At 40.8% G+C, this 18,699-nt stretch overlaps 2 protein-coding genes across 2 annotated transcripts in view; one reads left to right on the top strand and one right to left on the bottom strand.

The window, feature by feature from the left end:
- CRB1 (crumbs cell polarity complex component 1) overlaps window positions 1–9,931 on the bottom strand; it is a 95,673-nt gene extending 85,742 nt beyond the window's left edge. The window contains exon 1 of the mRNA XM_064720475.1: window positions 9,754–9,931. Within this exon, the coding sequence (XP_064576545.1) occupies window positions 9,754–9,829 (76 nt within the window). The 5' untranslated portion in view covers window positions 9,830–9,931. The remainder of the gene's footprint in view (window positions 1–9,753) is intronic.
- Window positions 1–18,699, top strand: part of ZBTB41 (zinc finger and BTB domain containing 41) — a 43,975-nt gene that overhangs the window by 4,094 nt on the left and 21,182 nt on the right. The gene's annotated exons all lie outside the window — the stretch shown is intronic.

Here is an 18,699-nt window from a genome sequence, read left to right as displayed (position 1 = left end):
AGCTCAGCACCCTTTGCCTATGATGTGACTACTTCTCGGAACTTTCTCTAATGATTTAGTACAAATTTCTTATTTTTGGAAAGCCAGGTTTACTGTAAGCATGTGTAACCACATGCCTGTGGTTAATGAAAGTGTTGGTGCTCATCAGGGATTGCAGAAAAGAAGCAGTCACCCATGAAGACCCAGAATTCTTCAGACTGATTCAGAGCCCTTGCATAAAAGATGAGCAGGTTTAAAAGACAGGAAAATCCATCTCTCAGCTCTCTGGGTGTTTGCAATTATGCTAATAAAAGTAAGGAAAGGGTTCCCGTGTCTGTAGAAATGTTGACACAATCTGTCTGAAACTGAAGCACAATTAAATAGCGTTGGCAGTTGTTTGAGTGCCCTCTAGAACATGTTTTTATCTTAGCCCAAAGAAGAAATTGTGCAATTCAAGATGCAAGCACATTTGTGATGCTGCTTATCTCTTGTACAAAAATCTCAGTAAGTGTAATAACAGTCTCCATTTGCTTCTAATAGTATTGAAGAATGCAGTTCCCTCAAAGTTTAGTTTAAGAGCTGGAATACAACTAGCAGAGTAATTGATTGCAGTCAATTAAACATTTCAAAAGACATAATTCTCCATCTCCTTGAGAAGAAATCACTCTTGATTACAACCCCTGACTTCTGGTTTCATAAGCAAAGCCATACTGGTCCTGGGTGGACATAACACAAAATGAAAGAACTTAGGAAGTTAAACCAGAAAAAAACCCTGAAATCAACTCTGCTCAAGATTCCTTGTGGAATAGCAGAATTCCAGGCAGCAGATGCCTGTGTGACTGCAGCAACCCATTGCCAGCTCAGAGGTGCTGGCTGGGGATACAGGAGGGCCACTCTAGGGTATTTTCCCTGGTCCCTGGGCAGAGAGAACACTGACAGAGACCTCTGGCAACACAGAGTGCCTGCATGACTCTGTAGGCAATTCCCCAAACAAAATGAAGAATGGAGTGTTTATGGCTTTAAGGCTGTAGTAGAAGCGCTGTAAAAATAGATCTGATTTTGTTGTGCTGTGTGCAGAGAGCTACATTTCTCCCCTTTTTATTCCTTTCTATCATTTGTCAGATCATTAGGTCAGTCTGTTTGCTGGAAAGATTTTTATATCCAGATCCTTCGAAGGTGTTCAGTGTCAGTCCTGCCTTCTGCTGTTTAGCTCCATTAGAGGTTTGCTCCAAATACCTCTCAGTCTTGTCACTTCACTACTCTGGAAAATGGTGGCAATCCCAAGTTGCCCACTTGTTTTTTAGGAAACACAATATTTTTTGGAAATAACCTTTGAAATGTGAAAATGGCAATTGATTTTAGTAACTTTAATCTTTTTGCACTTTTCCAAGAGCTCCAAAATGGGAAGATGTTAGACTAAATTGAATCAGACATTTAAGACATACTCATGAGAAAACAGAACGGATAGTTCTTGTTATATCAAACTGAGGGCATTTTTACATGGGTTGAGGCTTGCCAAATGTTCAGTACCATTAGTAATACAACTTGAATTACAAATGTCAGCTGTATTTAATAAGAGAGAAGGGATGGGTTTAGTTAGAAAAACTGAATTGTTGAGTCCTACAAAATGATGGGCAGACATTTGCTTTTTGCAGCTGCATTGCAGAGGCACCTACTTGCATTTTGCTCCAAATACATATACAGATGGGCATCAAAAAGGCTTGGGTTATCATTCCACAAACACATATTTTCCCACATTTTATGGTAGGAATCAGTGGAGGCTTGCTTTCAGAATTCTTTTAAGATTGAATAGAGAAAAGAAGAGCTCACAAGGGCCTTGCATATTTTCATCCCATTTAATAGCTCTGATACAATCTCTGATACATCAGTGTCATTCCCTGGCATTGCACATTTCTTTTGTTATGCAGCCTCTGATTGCTTATTTCACAAGATCGGTGCCTCTTCTCTCTGTATTTTATTTATGGGGTTATCAAAGGAAATTAAGGGGCTGTAGGAGAAGAGCAGGCACAGTTAGGATTTCTTTACACCATGTCAGGCCTCTGTAGTGTTTTGTCTTTCTTACAGCCTGCACAGCTGCACTCTTCCTGCAACAGGAAGGATCTGATGCCCAAGGAGCAGCAAGGTGATGTGTATTAGTTCAGACACACTCTCAGGGGCTCTCTTTCCAGCTGTTGGGAGGGTGGTGAGTTACACTGCAGGCTGTTCTCTGCAGATGACAGAGCCTGATCTCTTCTTCCAGCCGTGTGGACACTCAGGGATGGTTTGCCATACCAGGAGTGGTAGCACAGCTGCTTTGGAAGCACCTACAAATTGCCACAAAGCTTGGCTAAACACCTCTGAAGTACTGCTGTATACAGAAGTCTTTTCAAGGCTGCATGATTACAGTGAGGGTTTTGGGTTCCCTGCTGTGAGTAATCTGTCAGTGCAGGTTACCTAAATTGCAGTTGCTTGGATCCTTGCAGACTGATGACTGTCTGTCATTCTGCGTCCTTGCTTTGGCTTCCTGTCAAATTATGTTGTTTTCAAAGTCCTCTAGCTCACATTCAAAGACGCAAAGAAATGTGTCACAGTCAAATTCAGAGCTAGGGCCCTTCTTGTGGAAGAAGGAGCTAATGAAGTGTTCTGTATCTTCCTGTTGGAAACCCCAGCAAGGGAGACTGGAACTGTCAAGGGAAGAGTGTGGCCAGTGTCCCCTGCCTCTCATGCTGCCTGTAGCCTCCCTGGCAGTCTGGATGTGATTGAGAGCATCCTCGGCCTTTGTTTCAGAGGACAGTCAGCCTTTGGTAGCACCACAGTATACAACAACATAGTTGTACCTCTCAGAAAGCCCAGCAAAGGAACTGTCAGGCCATTGTGTCCATGGCTGAGCTCTAAGGGAGGGATACAAAGTTTTGTTTGTTTACTCACAGGCTTGATCTCAATCAGTGTGATTGAGTGCACTTTGAAGGAATGTGTCCTGTCTGCAAAGCCCCTGGCTAATGCAGATAAAGATGCTTTGTCTGTCTCATTATTCAAGGAAAAGTTTAAGGCACTAGGCTGCCAGTATGCTCAGCCTTGGGCAGGCAAGCAGCAGCAGTAAAAAGAAGCAAGGAGTTTCTCCCGTTGCCTGCCAGCATCCACCCAGGCCACAATTATTTAGGCACAGCATTTCCCAGCACAGAAGGATGCACCAGGCAAGTGCCCTGATCCTTGGCTGCTGGAGAGGGGACACGGTGACGGGTTAGCAGCCCATGTCCCTTTTCTACCCACAGAAATATTTAGCCCTTGAAATATTCTGATTTCTGTCCCCGCTGATAAGATTCCAGGCAGGCAGAAGCTGCCCTCACCCTGAAGTTGCAGCAGCCCTGCTTTGTTGATGCCTGGAGAGGGACGTTTTGCTGGGCCTGGAGGAGCCCTGCAGAGCTGCAGTGGCAGCTGCGTGGTGCCCGCCCAGAGGCCCTGTCAGCTGCAGTCTTTGTCAAAAAATGGAAGCAGCTTCCTCTTGACCCATTTTATGGGTGAGTAAGATATAATCAATATGAAGTAAAGATAAGTACCTCATTGAAAAAAGGTTTATCTGGGTTGTTGGGTTTTTTTGCTGTTTGCTGGTGTGAGAGGGCTTCCACACAATAAAGCACTGGTAATGGCTGAGGAAACAGAGAGGTACAGTGAGAACTGACAAAACGTGTCAGTCCCTAAAACCAACAAATTAATCTGTGAAATCAATCTGGAAAGTAATATGAATCACTTATCTCCTTGCTCCAGATGAGTCAATTAGTTTTAAAGGCTTCCCTTAGAAAATGGGCCTTTTGTCCATTTTTGGGCCACCACAAAGAGCAAACGGAATACTCAAGTTTGCCTGGAGATTGAGGCATTGTCTAAAAGATTTTCTTAGTGTTGGAATGTGAATTATAAAAACAAACCCAAAAGTAGAAGTATCCCTGGGAGGTCTTTGGCTGCAAACTCCTATAGGCAGGATCAAAGGCACTTAGGCTGCTGTTTCTCTGATTTACTTATTAGAGAGAGTTAAGGGACATGGACTAAGACATATTTATTTATTGCTTTGTAGCTGGCTATATATATATATATATATATATATTTAAACCTTGATATTTAATAAATGAGCATTTTTTGCTGCCATCAAAATAAAATGTTAAACTTCTCTTAGATGAAGCAGAACTCCTACTCCAATGTAAATTTGTTGCACTGTATCCAGAATGGCCAGTTGGAACAGTTTCCTATGAATTTACTGCTATTTGTTTTTGTGCATTAAGTTCCAGTCTTGCATTGCTTTTTTCTATGAAGTGAGAAGCTGGCAGGTTCAGCAGGCAATCCCTGTTTTCCATTCCTTTTCAGATTTCTGACCATGAAAATTTTGATACTGATAATCCATTCATTAATTATATTTTCTTGCATTATACTGTCAACATATCAAGTATACTCAAAATGCAAGTAAAAATGTAAGTGATTTCACTCCAAAAGCCAGAAATCAAACTACATTATCTCTAGCATGGGGGTACTTTCTGTTCTCATTGTAATCAGTGCCTTCAGTAGCCAAAGTGCTTATTTTAAGTCTAGGGTACCAAAAAATAAGAGGTCTTGATGTCTCAAAGAATGAGAGTAGACTATTTTCTCATTGAAATTTAGACGACAATTCTCTTTTTGCTGCAACACAGGGGGCTGAGTTCAGGGCTGCCTTTGTTTTGCACTGTACATAATCCCCAGTTGTGCAGAAGGGAAGGGGGCCATCTGCTCAGCCTGCCCCAGAGCTGTTCCTGAGCTGCCCTGGAGCCTCAGTGCCACCACAGCCCTTGGGCCAAGTCCCCACCTGGGCCTCTCTGGGGCTCTGTCCCCTGAGACCTTCACAGATCCCCCAGGGTGGTGGCTGACTGCCCGGCTCTGTGTAACACCAGCTGTGAGACAGCAGTCTAGACACTCTCTGGCAGATATTTATCTAACCCATTCGTTAAAAAGTTCTGATATAGTGCCTTAATTATCCTTCAGTTGGGAAAGTTCACACAAATCTTCCCTGATGTACATGGAATCTATTATTTTCCAGAGCCTGCCCTTCTAGAGGTGACAGGGAGCAACTGATCTCATCACCATCCTTGATTGCCATTCTCTTTTGTGGAGGTAAGACTGTAATCATGTCTTCCCTCAGGCTTCCCTTCCTGTGACCCTTTCTCAGAGGGCACATCTTTCTAAATGTCTTTCTATTTTTGCTGTCCCTTTCCAGCATTTTCCTAATTGCCTCTCTCTTGCTCACAGCAGCACTCAAAACTGGATACAGCCAGCACTGAGCAGTGGTTTGATTGCTCTCCTGTGTCTTACAAGTAATTTTACTGTCAACACACAACAGCAAAATATTTGCCTTTCCCTGTAACTTTTCAGAGGGGCAGTGCCCAATTCGACCATCAAAATTTGAGCACTCTCTAAACAGCACTGGGTTTTTTTGTGAGCTTCCTCTAACAGAGAGGAAAAGGTGTAGAGATTTGCACAAGGAAAAGACTCCCTAGGTGCTTTAGGTTTATCAAAGTAACAGGGAGAACAAAAAACTGGAGACAGAGAGGGAGATAGACAGACAGACAAACTTTGTGTGGGGACACCTTTGAAAGGTTTATGTATATACTAAAGCATTAGTTTTATGTCCTCTGCTTGTATTAAATTAACTTTCCAGCCTCAGCTTCTCCAGTCCATTATCATGGATACAGGATAACATACACCAGTGTTTCAGGATCTGTGTGAGGTCTCTGCTGCTGGTTAAGCATGAATGATAAAACACCTTTTTGTACAACTTCCTTTCTTGCCCCTCACACTCTTTCCTAATAGATCATTAGTCACAAACAACCTGCTTACAGAGATTGATCTGTGTCCTTGCTGCAGAATTCCCTTTTGGTCCTGTGACTGTGAATATGTCATCCAGTGCCTTGTCCTGTATTGCCAAAATCACTGTCATTTGAGAGGTAAATTTTTGAAGAAGCTGCCATCTTCCACTGTAATTTCTGAGTGACAAAATGAGATGTGGGGAAATGTTTAATCCCCAGAGGTTCTCAGTGGTGACAGTTCCCAGGTTACAGAGCACACAGACAGAGAGGGTCTGTAACCTGGTATTCTTCTCTGCTCTTGGAATGGTAGGTGTAGCTCCCTAAGGATGCCTTGTAAGAATTTGAACTGAGTGGCTCAAGTACAGTTGTGGCTGGGATGCTCTTAATGTCACTTTTACACATTTATCTTGCAGTAGTTACTGCCTTTTTCTTAAGTTACAGGGCTACTAGTTTTCACTCTTAAGATTTAGTTTCATTCCAGAGAAGGAGATGTTATCCATAATAAAATATACACATGAAAAGGAAAAAAAAACCCAACCCAGCACAACTGTGTCTAGAAGCTGTTGCTTTTAACTTACTGGAGATGATGGCAGACATCTGAAGGATGTTTCATTTTTGCTGTGCTCCAGATGCCATGTGTGACAGCCAGGAGGGAGGCAGGGCTGCAGGGCTGCTGAGTGCAGCTCTGACAGGCTCAGCTCCACGGAGGGCTAATGAGGAGCTGCAGAATGAGCTGTGAACTCATCAAACTACACTAACAAGACTTTGCTGGAAAGCTCCTTACATCAGCCGGGTGTGCATGAGGGATGAGCAGTGTGAGCAAAACCGCAAATCTCTTTATAAGCAGAGCTTTATTCCTAACACAGTAATTAAGCAGTAATTAGAAGTTTTGTGAGTAATGGGAATAGTTGTGTGAAATTAAGAGTTCTTGTCCATGGGGAAAAATTGCATCGTGCCAGTATCTCAGAGGGGTAGAAAAAGGCTGCAAGTAAAGCTCAGATATTTTGCTCACATTAACAACAATCCCAAATGAATTTCCATTCTTAATTTATGAACATTTGAACAATTTATGAAGCATTGATTTTGAAGTAAATAATACATTTTTTTCAGCTCTGCTGGAAGGTTACTAAAATGGAGAAAAATAGAATTACAGAATGGTTTGGGTTAGAAAGGACCTTAAAGATCATCTAGTTTGAACACCCCTGCTGTGGGCAGGAACAACTTCCACTAGACCAGGCCTTGAACCCTTTCAGAGATGGGGCATCCACAGTATATATCGGCAATAATTTTGACCCTAAATGTTCTTTGTCTATATTTTTCCCAAAATGAAGACAATTCTGCAGTATTGATAGAATACTTGATTGAATTTTAGAATTGATTGAATTTTTACAATCCATTGTAAAACTTGTTTTCAGTACTTAAATGTTGAATGAAAAGATTTTGAACTTGTCCTCAGATAGAATCACTTCCAAAACTGATGTGTAAATGTACATGTATTTATCAGAATTTCTCTTCCTCTATTTCATAAGCAACTCCCTGCCCACAGTTTCATGCTTGTGATTCCTGCTAGCCAATAGTACGGCAGCAATGAGTTATCAGTGTTGTTCTGGACTTGGGACATGCTTCCTGTCCCTGTTGTACATAATGATTCTTGGTCCCTCCTTGCACAGAGCTGGGCATCTCTGGATGCCCCCAGATTAATTTTCTATGAGTGGTTCATTTGGTATGATTTGTAGAAACAAATGATGTTCACAAAATGCCATATAAATCCAACTTGTATTGAATGCTTGCATCTGGAGTTCATGGCTCCTAAATACTATTTATTTTCCAAATTGTTTAGAGTAAATAGTTATAAAGAACATTCTGCCTTTAAGCAGAACTTAAGATTAGAATCCTCTGGGGGAAGACAAATCCAGTAAACTGATTTTAAAAACATAATGGCAGATAGAACTTCTATAAATAATATCATCAATCACCTCTGTTCCATTTTTCCCTCAGCTTTTCTGTCTTGGTCTTTCTCAGCTTTAATTTTTAAGTACGGAAGTAATTGCAGTCAGTTCTGCTTCTACCTTTCTCTCATCTGTTCACAGTTATGATTTTATTAACAGAAACTTTGAAGTTTCAAGTGAGGTACAAGCTTTCTAAAGAGAAAACACCTCTCAAGATCATTAAATACACAGCACTGACAGGCAGAGGTATGGTCCTGAGCCTGATTCTGGTTCCTGATGCAGCTGCTTCATCCTGGAATATCAATTTGTGTCACAGTGTGGCAACAGCCACAGTTCTACCTGAGAAAGTTCTCCAAGACTGAAAAGCCCCTTGTTTGAGACTGGCCATATGGCCAGAACCCAGAGAACACCCATGGCACATCCGAGCTGTCATCCCAGTTAAGTGGGCTAAGGAAAAGGCACAAAATGACACACAATTACTTTCCTTGCCTTTGGCATCCTGCACTGAGCAAAGCTCACCCGAGGTGAAAGCCAAAACTTGTATTTATCTTCTTTCTTTAAACTGATTCCTGGGGGCTTTTGTCTTGTTTTCATTCTAGCGATGTTTTCTTTGTGCATGATGTTTTTAATGTGATCTTCTTAATTTATAAAACTTAACTTTTAATTTCCCCTTCCCAAAGCCTTTATATTTTGTTCTGATTTGCCTGCCTCATGGAAAAATGGAATTTTCTTAACTAATACAACTATTATTACATTCCTTTGCTTAGATAGCAGGCTCTTTCATAGAGACTTTCTGGCTGTTCATCCTACAGGATGAACTTTGAAAATTACTTTGTGAAAGTTAAAGGTCTAGTTTTTTGTTGTTTTGGTGGGGTTTTTTTGTTTTTTTGTTTTTTTTTAGAATATGTCCTGTTGTGAGTTGATTTTAAAAAAGCACTTTGGTTTCTCTGATTCACATCAGTACATCCCCTAAAAGAAAATTACTAGCATTAAATGATGTTTCTATGACATTCTGTATTTTTCTTATATTTTCAAGCGTGGTATTTTTTTTTCAGTGCTGGTTGATTCAACTGCATCTGTTTGCTTTTTAGTCTTTAATTTATGTTGAGCTGTAAACTGTCCAAGTAACAAATTGAGTGATGCAGCAACAGAAGGTGACCCAGATTACACAACACTGAACACTAATGCCAAGTCTTCTTGTTTAATGGCAGCTGCTCAAAGCTTTGTGTTATTGCTATTCACATGCAACAGACACAAATCAAACAGCCTCCTCAGGCACACATCCTGCAGATCTTCATTTTAAACATGTTCAAGAGCTGCTGCTTTTCACACACACACAGCAGCCTCACCAGCTGAGGCCATTTAGCCTCCTTGGCTTGCATTTACTCTCAGCCATCTGACACAATTATCAAGGAAACCCATTGTGACTTCCTCTATTTTGCACACTTCTGTTTATGTGGAAGTTTGCCGAGAACATTTTTTCTCTATAAAAGTAGTTGGACTGTCATGCTCCCTCATAATGGGCGTATTTTACAACACCAAATACAGCACAGTTAATAACTGCTTTCTCTAGAGGCTGTAGTTTAGAAAGTATATATAATAAAGCAATATTACTGAAAAACATAACATGAACAGTTTAGGCAAAGGATAAATAAGTTTAGATTTAAATCAGAAAGGTTTAGATTTACTGAATGAGTGATATCAAACGGCAAACTTTAAAGCATAGGCACAGTTTTAGCAAAATTATTACTGTACTTTGAATGTGCAAAGCAACAAAATGCTTTCATTCCTTATTAAAAATAAAAAAAAGTCAAAGCATGGAGATCAAGAAAGCTATCAAGCCACGAGTTCATATAACTTAGATTCATGGACCAAATTTTTTTGGCATCTCCATCAAATTTTTAAAGCCTTCTGACAACACAAGCTTTCTGCTAGAAGTGCATGTCTAACCATCTCCCCAGAGGACATGTCAGAACAATAAGAAAAAGTGCAAATCTTACTTTTTAAATGGATGAGCAGCAAAAAACCGAGGTAGAAGATGAGTAGAGAGTTAATTCTTGAATGAGCCATATTCATCTTGATAGGACATCCTCTGCCGAGTTGCCTGTTGTCCAAAGGGCTGGTGCTGATGCTCACTGCTTTCTCCTCGTGTCTGAAGCTAAGGGCACACCCGGGGCACCCGGCCCCCAACGAGCCATCCCTGCCCGTGCCCCTCCCCAGCCTGCAAACCTGCACACTCGGATTCAAAAGGCAGTTTTGTGTTGTGCTTGTCAAGGTCTTACTTCGGCAGGTCCGAGTGGCTTTTCAAACCCGGTGCAGATTTGTGTGGGAGCTGGACTGGAGTCTGTCCCCGGCCGTGCTGGGGATGAACGGTGCGCTCGGCTGGGCTGTGCCTGCCCCGCTCCGCTCTTCAGGGCTCTGCCTGCCCCGCTCTGCTCTGCTGGGCTGTGCCTGCCCCGCAGCGCAGCCACGGCACCGCCGTCCGGAGAGCCCGAACCCCTGCGCTCCGTATCTGCACCAAACCTCAGCGCTCCTTATCTGCGCCAAACCCGCCACACGGCTCTCCTCATCCACGGTGCAAACACTTGACGTTTTCTTGCACAGTCAGCTCACAAACACTTTCTGCTTTCTGCATTTTTTCTGTTATGTTACACCGTTGGCACGTGAAGCGAAAAGGTGAAACATCGACATTCTCAGTCTTTTCATTTAGTGAGGTGTTAGCCTGCTCTCTTCCTCAGTATTTTTTTGTTGTTGTTGTTGCTATTGTTTACACTGGAGTGGCTAAAAAGCACATTCCTAGGAGCTGGCACAGGACCTCTGAGCTTCATAGCTTGTGTTACAATCTTGAACTGCTCATGGAGGAACAAGTCACTTACAGAACCAGGAGGTGTCACAGCAGGATCGATAAGAGAAAGGGATGGCAGCAGGGCGTGGGCTCCATTTGGTTTAGCCAGGGCTGGTATTAAACAGCTGATACTAAGTGCCTTCCCCAGCTGCCCCTCATGGCACAGGCAATGTATGTTTGTGCCCAGGACTCTGTGCACTGCCTCATCCATGGATCACAGCTTTGTTCTCAGATGAAATCCTGGTTCTGCTCTAGCAGAAAAGAAAGTGAGGGCGCACAGCAGCAGCCCCAGGGGCTGTACTCATACCATGATCCAGTACAAACTCTGGCACCTCACACACACAGTCTGGGTGTCCACAGCAATGGGTGCTACCGCACCAGTCTGGCTCTGAGGCCAAGACAGAGATGAGCTGCCTGTTTGGCAGTGAATCTCCCCTTTCCACCACCTTCTCTTCTAGCAATACTCCTTTGGCTCTTGGCACTTACCCTCCTTGCCTCAGCCTGAAAAATCTGCTTGCTCATTGCTACATTATGTTACTGTCAAGCAGGTAGCACTCAATACATGTGGTATTGTGCTTGTCCTCCCCACTTCAGCGGAATGGTAATCCCCAGTTCAGGAAGCCTTTGATGCAGAGTTTAATTTTACATGTACACTTAACAAAGTAAAAGCTGAAAGTCAAGTATTTGCTGAAGGCCTCAGATGTGTAAGGAGCGGACTGGTGATGCCAACATGAATTCACTAAAGCTGTTTTTAATAGGTAGGTACTTTCACATCACTCATTAAGCTCAGTAAACTGATTAATTTAAAATTTTCTCCTGCAGCAAAGCTCCTCCTTCTTTCCCATCTCGTTAATTTGTGTGTAGCTGCACTCACCCACTGCTGACCCTGTGGCAAACCTTTCCAGACCCTCTCTCCCTTCTCCTGGCACCAGCAGCCCAAGCAGCTCCATCATCTGCTTCCCAGGAAGCCTCCACCCTCCCCTGAGCCCCCCTGCTCCACTCTCCAGTTCTGACCTCTCTGATGACAGCCCAGGCTGGATTTCCTGGCCAAATGTAATGGGCTATGAGCATTATGATGAATGGGGGTCCCAGTGAAAAGTACTTAGATAACTATCAAGTTAAATATAATTAAATGGCTAATTGTAGTTCTCAGCTCTTTCACTTTTTGTAATCCCCTTTCTTTTATATTTACATTTGTAGTTGTTTGGATGTTTTCTTCTCCTCGCCATCTGTCTACTTTGTTTCTGTTGAAATTATGCAGTAAGATATATAATCATTACAACGTGAGCATGAAAATACCACTGTCATCAGGGAATTCTTTCGTCAGGTTAAATTATGCAGTTTAGCTCAGTGCTGATTGCCTGCTTTAAGTGCATTATTATTTAAATTTGTCACCATATAACTTACTTAGAACAACAGTATTTTCTGGATTCATATTCTTGTCAATTTGAAAAAGAAATTTTGTGAGTATTCTGAAAGACCCCAAATTTAAGCAAATACAAAGTTTTCAGTTCTGAGGGATATATGTTAAGTATTTCAAGAAAAAAGTGACATCTATTAAATCTGGATAATTTTTCTGAAAAATACACAAGTACCTGGAAAATCTGTACTCCAAGGAAACTTAGGAGCTCTCAGACATGGGGATATGCCAGCAATCTGAGAACTTAAATGTATTGTGTTAACACATGTTGACATTGGAATTAAATACTGTGTAGCTCTGTGGTAATTACAAAACATACAGCAAGTATATGAACACCTCCTAGGTCTTTCTAAAGTTATTAAAATGTAGTCACTTTTAGGACCAAAAGAGCTTTTTTTTAAACCTGTTTGAAACTTAGCTCTGCATTTCCCAATGCCTTTTTTCAAATGTTTCTTCTTCATGAGCTATTTGTATCCCAGAATTTAATGGGGAATAGACTAAATTAACTTATCACTGCCCTAATTCCTTGAAGTTGCCTACAGGAGGAGGCTTGAATTTCTGCATGCATATCATTTGTACACAGTGAAACATAACATCTAAATGTAATTTCCATGCTTTCTCAGTACAGCTTAGCTTTGATGAGATTCTGCAGTCACAAAAGTCAGAGGCTATGCCATTTTCTCAGAGAAAAGGGGCTTGTGTTGTCATTTACTCTCACTTAACTGCTGCCTTTTCTGTTCTGATTGCTTCCATGCAAAAATGACAGAGTGATGTGGCATCAGGCTACACTAGTCAGTGTCATCTCTTCCAAGACATTTTATGCAACTCTGTCCAACTAATTTCATTATCCAACATCTTTTGCTTGCAGTGTTTTCAATTTTCAGATGACAGCAGTACTAATTAATTGTGTATCTTCTGCTTCTCACTGCTAGGCATGTTTTCTGATTGTTCAGTGTTGCTCCAATTTAAAGTGCAATTTTTATTGATGCCATCCTGTGCCTTCTTGATCAAATATATTTACGGGTGATTTTCCTAAGTAATTGGCACTTCTTTTCCAATGTTTTGGTACTTTTAAAGTAAACTACAAAATGAACAGAAACTAGAATAGTTAAGTAATTCATGTAAAGTGTAAAATTATCTTGGAAGTGGAAGATGTGATTTTACAAAATGCCTGATGCTGACTAACCTGAAGCTTTTATTAAAAATCCCTTTGTTCACTGGCAAGTAAGGCACTGGTAATAGTCAGGAACAGGTGGGTGATTTCATGGGGTGGTGGAAGAGTGACTGAGCTGAAGATAACATTTGCCCTGGTGAGGTTGTGGATATGCAGAACTCAGCAGGACAGTGCCCTCTGTGACCTGCTCAAACGAGATGTGCTTTGAGCAGGTGGTCCCTTCCCACCATATATTCCTGTGATTCTGTTAAAACAGAGATTTCCTATAGCATTAGATTGCCTGCACAAGCTCCAGCCTGTATTAGCTCAGTCCCCAGTTCTGCATAGCTAATGCAGAAAGACTCTGTTTTTAAAATAGTCCCTGATTTTCCCTAGGATCTTTCATTTTCTTACTCATATTCAGTGGTGCTTCTTGTGTACATCTTCTCTTCAGTTCTTGCTGAATTTCATCAGGGATGAAACTGGGATTCTAAATTTCACTGGTGTTCCCAGTTCACCAATGGGAGAGCTTACTTTATAAAAAAACATGGAGCATTCAAGCCTGAATGGTCTGACATCCTGGTTTGGGCATTAAAATACATTCTAAAGTATTTATTGAAAACTGAGGATGATGGAGTTTCCCAGAACAGTGGACCTGATCAAGTCATTCAGATCATCCTCCTGTTTATGTTACTTTATGTACCTCCTCATTGACCAACTGATAGATAATTTTTTTCTTCAGCTTGTTGCATTTGGGTAATTATAAGAGGACAAACCAAGGCAATGGATAAACCAGTGTGAATAAGGGATGGCTGAAAGATCTTGTAGATAGAGTTGTATTGTAAGAGGAGGTTGTTTACCTCATTAACAAAACCACTGTAGATCTATTTGCATTTTAATTAGCCTCTTTGCAACAAGAACAACTCTGATTGCATTTATTTCCTGCAGTGCTTGTGAAGATAACCACCCACAAAAGAATTGGGCAAGAGGGAACTGGAATTTTCTTTGGTCTGTACTTTTCCAGAGGCAACAAATATTTGATTACTGTATTTAACTTCTTAGTCTATAAATGATACTTCTTTTGACCTTTCTTTTCCTTTATATTAGGGTGTACAAATATTTGGGGTTCTGAACTCTTGCTGTGCTCCTTTTATGTCTTTCCCAGCCAGAGTAAAGCACCAGAGCATGACCTGTCAGTTCTGCCTATTTTCAGATTACTAATGTTTTTTATGAAACTGAAGGGCTTTATCTGAAAATTATCTTGCAAGACCTGCCAAGCATATTGCTTTCTTAAATGTAAAACATTATGAAATTATGACTTCTTTTTTGATTCCCATGGTAGCCACTTTCTTACTGAATAATGAGGGATTTCTATGTGCCAACCTAAAATACAAATTTAACCAAAGATTACAGGAGTGTCAAGCTGATTTGTTCAGACAGATCTAATTGTGGATGTGATAGAAATAGTGGGAGCAATGAAAGCTGTTTTGGTTTTCATATGAAGTCTCTCCTGAGTATTTTACCTATAGGCAGGCAAAGTGGCTGTGCAAGGCAGGACAGGATTCCCCTGCAGTCAATAAAGTGTGTGATTCACGTATTCTTATCTTTGATGAATTTTTGTGAAATAATGTTTTTATCATATTGTGTGTGGCTGGGAAGCTAGGATCAGGAAGCAGGGAAGCAAGAGGCATCACCAGGGAAGCAATTTCAATCAGATGAATGCTAGGTCAGGCCTTGTCAATGCAGATGAAAATTGGCAATTAGTATTCTGTACCTTGCTGCTAATGAACCGTCTAATCAGGAAGTTTCTGTCTGTACCAATAAGCTTCCTGTGAGCGCCAAGGTTATAGAGTGCTTGAGAAAATGAGGCAAATTGTGTTTTTACAAAAGCACTGATATATTAAGTTCCAAATGGGTCGTACATTTATTTTTCTCTCTGTGCTTTTCACTTAAGCAGACTAGACTTGTTAACAGTCTTACAAATCCTCTTCTAATTCTCTTTTTTAATTTCCTTCAGAGTGAGGTAACTCATACTACAAACTAGAAAGACCTAAACATGAAAGCATTGGAGTTAAATTAAAAATCCCATCTGTTTCAGGGGATATAATTGTATAGTTCAGCCACAGTTTCAAAGCTATTTGGAAAAGATTTCATAGGTTTGTATCATGATTTCATCTGTTCAATACAAAGTGATTTTAGAAGGAATTTAGACCCAACAATTCTAGCAGGCAACACTGTACAGGAGGAGAAAGAGCAAGACTCAGAAAGTCAGAATTAGTAACCAAGTATGCTTGATTTTAACACACACTTTGCATGTAAACATTTTACTTCTGGTAAACACTGCAGTTGTCCTGAGGAAAGGGCAGGATGATGACTACAGTCAAGTGGAGAGGCTGGGAAGGAGGAGATCTTTGGAGGAATTTTGGTCTTTGCAAATAGAGAAAAGTGACAAGGGAGTTAGTTTCACAGGCCAAGCACTGGGCTGAGGGACATAAAACTAATTTTTACTCTGGTTTTCTTCACTGTACTAGCAGTGAAAAATTATTTTGAGGTAGTTAAACATGCAATGCAAAAACATCATAACAGTCAAAAAGTAACTTTTGTAATAGGCAAATACAGAAGATTCTTAATTTTTTATGATCTTTAATATCCTTTTTTTTCCCCTCTACTGTATTCAGTCATTGTGTATTGAGTGTGACAAGGTTTTGAAAAGCATCTGACGATCTGGATCTCCTGGATTTGCAGGTTTTCAGCTAAAGGATGTGACTTCCAGAAAGCACAAAGCAAAATTTCCCTGTAGGCATCTCTGAAGTGTCTTGGTGTGGATCGTGGCAAGCACTAAATTCCTCTTGGAAATCTTGGCCTCTGTGTTAAAGTATTAGATAATATTATGGGAACAATAAGCAGCAGTAGGTGCCCCAAAGGGATTTCAGGTTTCTGCTGAGATTGGGTAAGACAGCATTCATCTTAATGCCAATGCCTTTCTCAAAGGCTGCAGTTTTGTGCTGAACTAAATACTGAAAGTTTGTCAGTTTGAATTACATTGTTCACAAGGTAAAATGAAATATTCTGGCTTCCAAACTTGTGCTGATTTTGATTATTTCACACCTACTTCAGCCACTGGTGGTGGTGCTGCCCTCAGTGATGGTGATGTATGTGATGTCACCATGTGCCAATGCCAGTGAAAGGAAAACACCCCTGGATGGAGGGGGCACAGTGTGACCTCTAAGCATCATGTTGGATGTGAGAGGGGGAAGGAGGAGACATTACTACTGTAGTTGACTGACATTCTTCCAGTGTCCAGAGAGCCCCTCAAATCACCAGGTGGTTTGTTCCTGAACTAACTGCATCTTCATTTTTGTGTGTGGGCAAGCTGAGATCTTTGCATATGTTGAACTTCATGCAGTGCTTTCCATTTTCCTTATATCAAATATTTTTCATGTTTTTTCTCCTTTTTTTTTAATGGCATTTTAATAATAAGTTCTTCCAATACACCAAAAGCCTGGCTGAATATGCTTGTTGTGCATGGGTAGGTGCTGAGACCTCTGGTCACCAGATTTGACTTTAGCACCAACATTCACCAAATACAGTTTTGTGGGACTGAGGCTTCTAAATCTGAGAGTTTCTGAGTTTCTGGGGTACAAGAACTTCTAAGCCAGTGCTTCCAATGTAATTACCATTATCAGGGAAACTGATAATTTTGCTGTCAAACTTCATCCTCAGTAGCTTGACTATAAGCAAGTTGTTTAAAAAAGATGTGTTCACAGTAGCAAACAAGAAATCCCCCAGTAGCATGGCCCATATGTGCTGCAGGAGCTCCCCATGCTGGCAGGGTAAGATTTCCTATTATCTTCAACTGCACTCAGAATTGAGGATGTTGCCGCTGGTGTGACAGAGTGATGAGAAGCTCCACACCCCCACAGCACTTCTGGAAGAGTTTTAGTCCCCAGCTAAACCTATGGGCACTCACATGCCTGAAGAATGGCAAATGATGAGCTCTTTCAGAAATGTAGCCCTGCAAGTTGCTAAATAGACTGTGGTCTAAAGACACAGCTCATACAGCTCACTTGTCCAAAATAAGATTAATTGAGTGAATGGAACAGTCTCTGGCAGCATCTGACTACCTGAAGAATGGATAAACGAGAGCCATGTTAACCTTGATCCCCTTGACTCCTGCAGCAGCAAAGTCAGGCTTCAATATTAATTTGGTGAAGTAGATGAATGTAACATGTCCTTCTATAATAGTCTTAAAATAAGCTGGGAAACCAATTGCCCACAAAGAATGATACCAAATTCCATTCTGACATGGCAATCATGAGTGTTCCAGAAATGGAATGAACTCTCTGAAGGCTGGGCATGCAAGATGTTCTGTATTTGCTCTTCCCTCCATTAGAAGCTGTGGAAATAATTAATCTAACAGGTAGCTTGGTTTGTGCTCACTTAGTGTGACTCTCTAACAGTTTGGCATTTCTTTAGGACCATATTCCTCTTTGTGCCGCAAGCCACAGTGATTCTGAAAATAGATGTCATATTTGTAATTCAAGACAGGAAAGAAAAATTTTCTGTCTGGCCAAATTGATGCAAATTTGATATATTCTCTAGCAATAATAGGTGAATTTATCCACTCACATTTATCATGAGCAAAATTAAGTGCAATTGTTTTGTACTGTATGCCATGTGAGAGCCCTTTTCACAACACTGAGGAGAAATTCAAATGTAGATGCTGGTCTCTCTAAACCACCAGGTCTTTGAAGTGAAGGTGGCCAGAAATTTTTGAAGCCTTTCAGAAGGAAGAGGGTGAGGTTTCTGTACTTTATTTTTCTGTGAGTTGTGTGTGTGTGTGTGTAGTTGTAAGGTTTTTAAAGCATATTTTATTTTAAAACTGCTGGAAAAGAACTTTTGGCAATTTTAAAAGGTATTACCTTCTTGCTTTTTTTTTTTTCTTTGAACAAGTAAAAGAAAGTGGTTTGAAAAGTTTGAAACATAAATTAAGATTCCTTCAATCAAACCTTTCAACTAATCCAAGCCACTTCTGATATCACGTATTTTCAAGGTAATAAACAAATATTAAAGATTTCAATCTGTGGTTTAGTTCAGAAAAATAAAAATATTTTCAAAGGAGAAGAAAGCAATCTCACTCCCAGATTTACTTTGAAGTTTCTTCTCCATTTCTTGATTCAAGTAACATGCACTAGTGAAAACAGAATTTAAAAACCACTCAGAAGAAAAGCAATATCAGACCTTTAGCATGCAAAGGCACCCAAGCTTTTTTGCCACAGAACCCAACAACACTAAAAACATCCATGGTCGTTGTGGCTGAGGCTGGCAAAGGGATGGGTGGCCTAAAATTCAGCCACAGAAAAGAATGAGCAGCCATAACTGCTCCAGAAGGAAAGCAAGTAGCCTTTTGAAGGCTGCAGTGCTCTATGAAGTTTGCCTAATAAAAGGAAATTAATTTACAAACTGGGTCTCCCCCTCCACTGTTTTTATTGGAAATGAATGCTTCTTTCCAGATAACATTACTTTTG

Source organism: Zonotrichia leucophrys, chromosome 8 (genome assembly GCF_028769735.1).
Source record: "Zonotrichia leucophrys gambelii isolate GWCS_2022_RI chromosome 8, RI_Zleu_2.0, whole genome shotgun sequence".
NCBI lineage: Eukaryota > Metazoa > Chordata > Aves > Passeriformes > Passerellidae > Zonotrichia > Zonotrichia leucophrys.
This window is presented reverse-complemented; position numbering and strand designations above follow the sequence as displayed.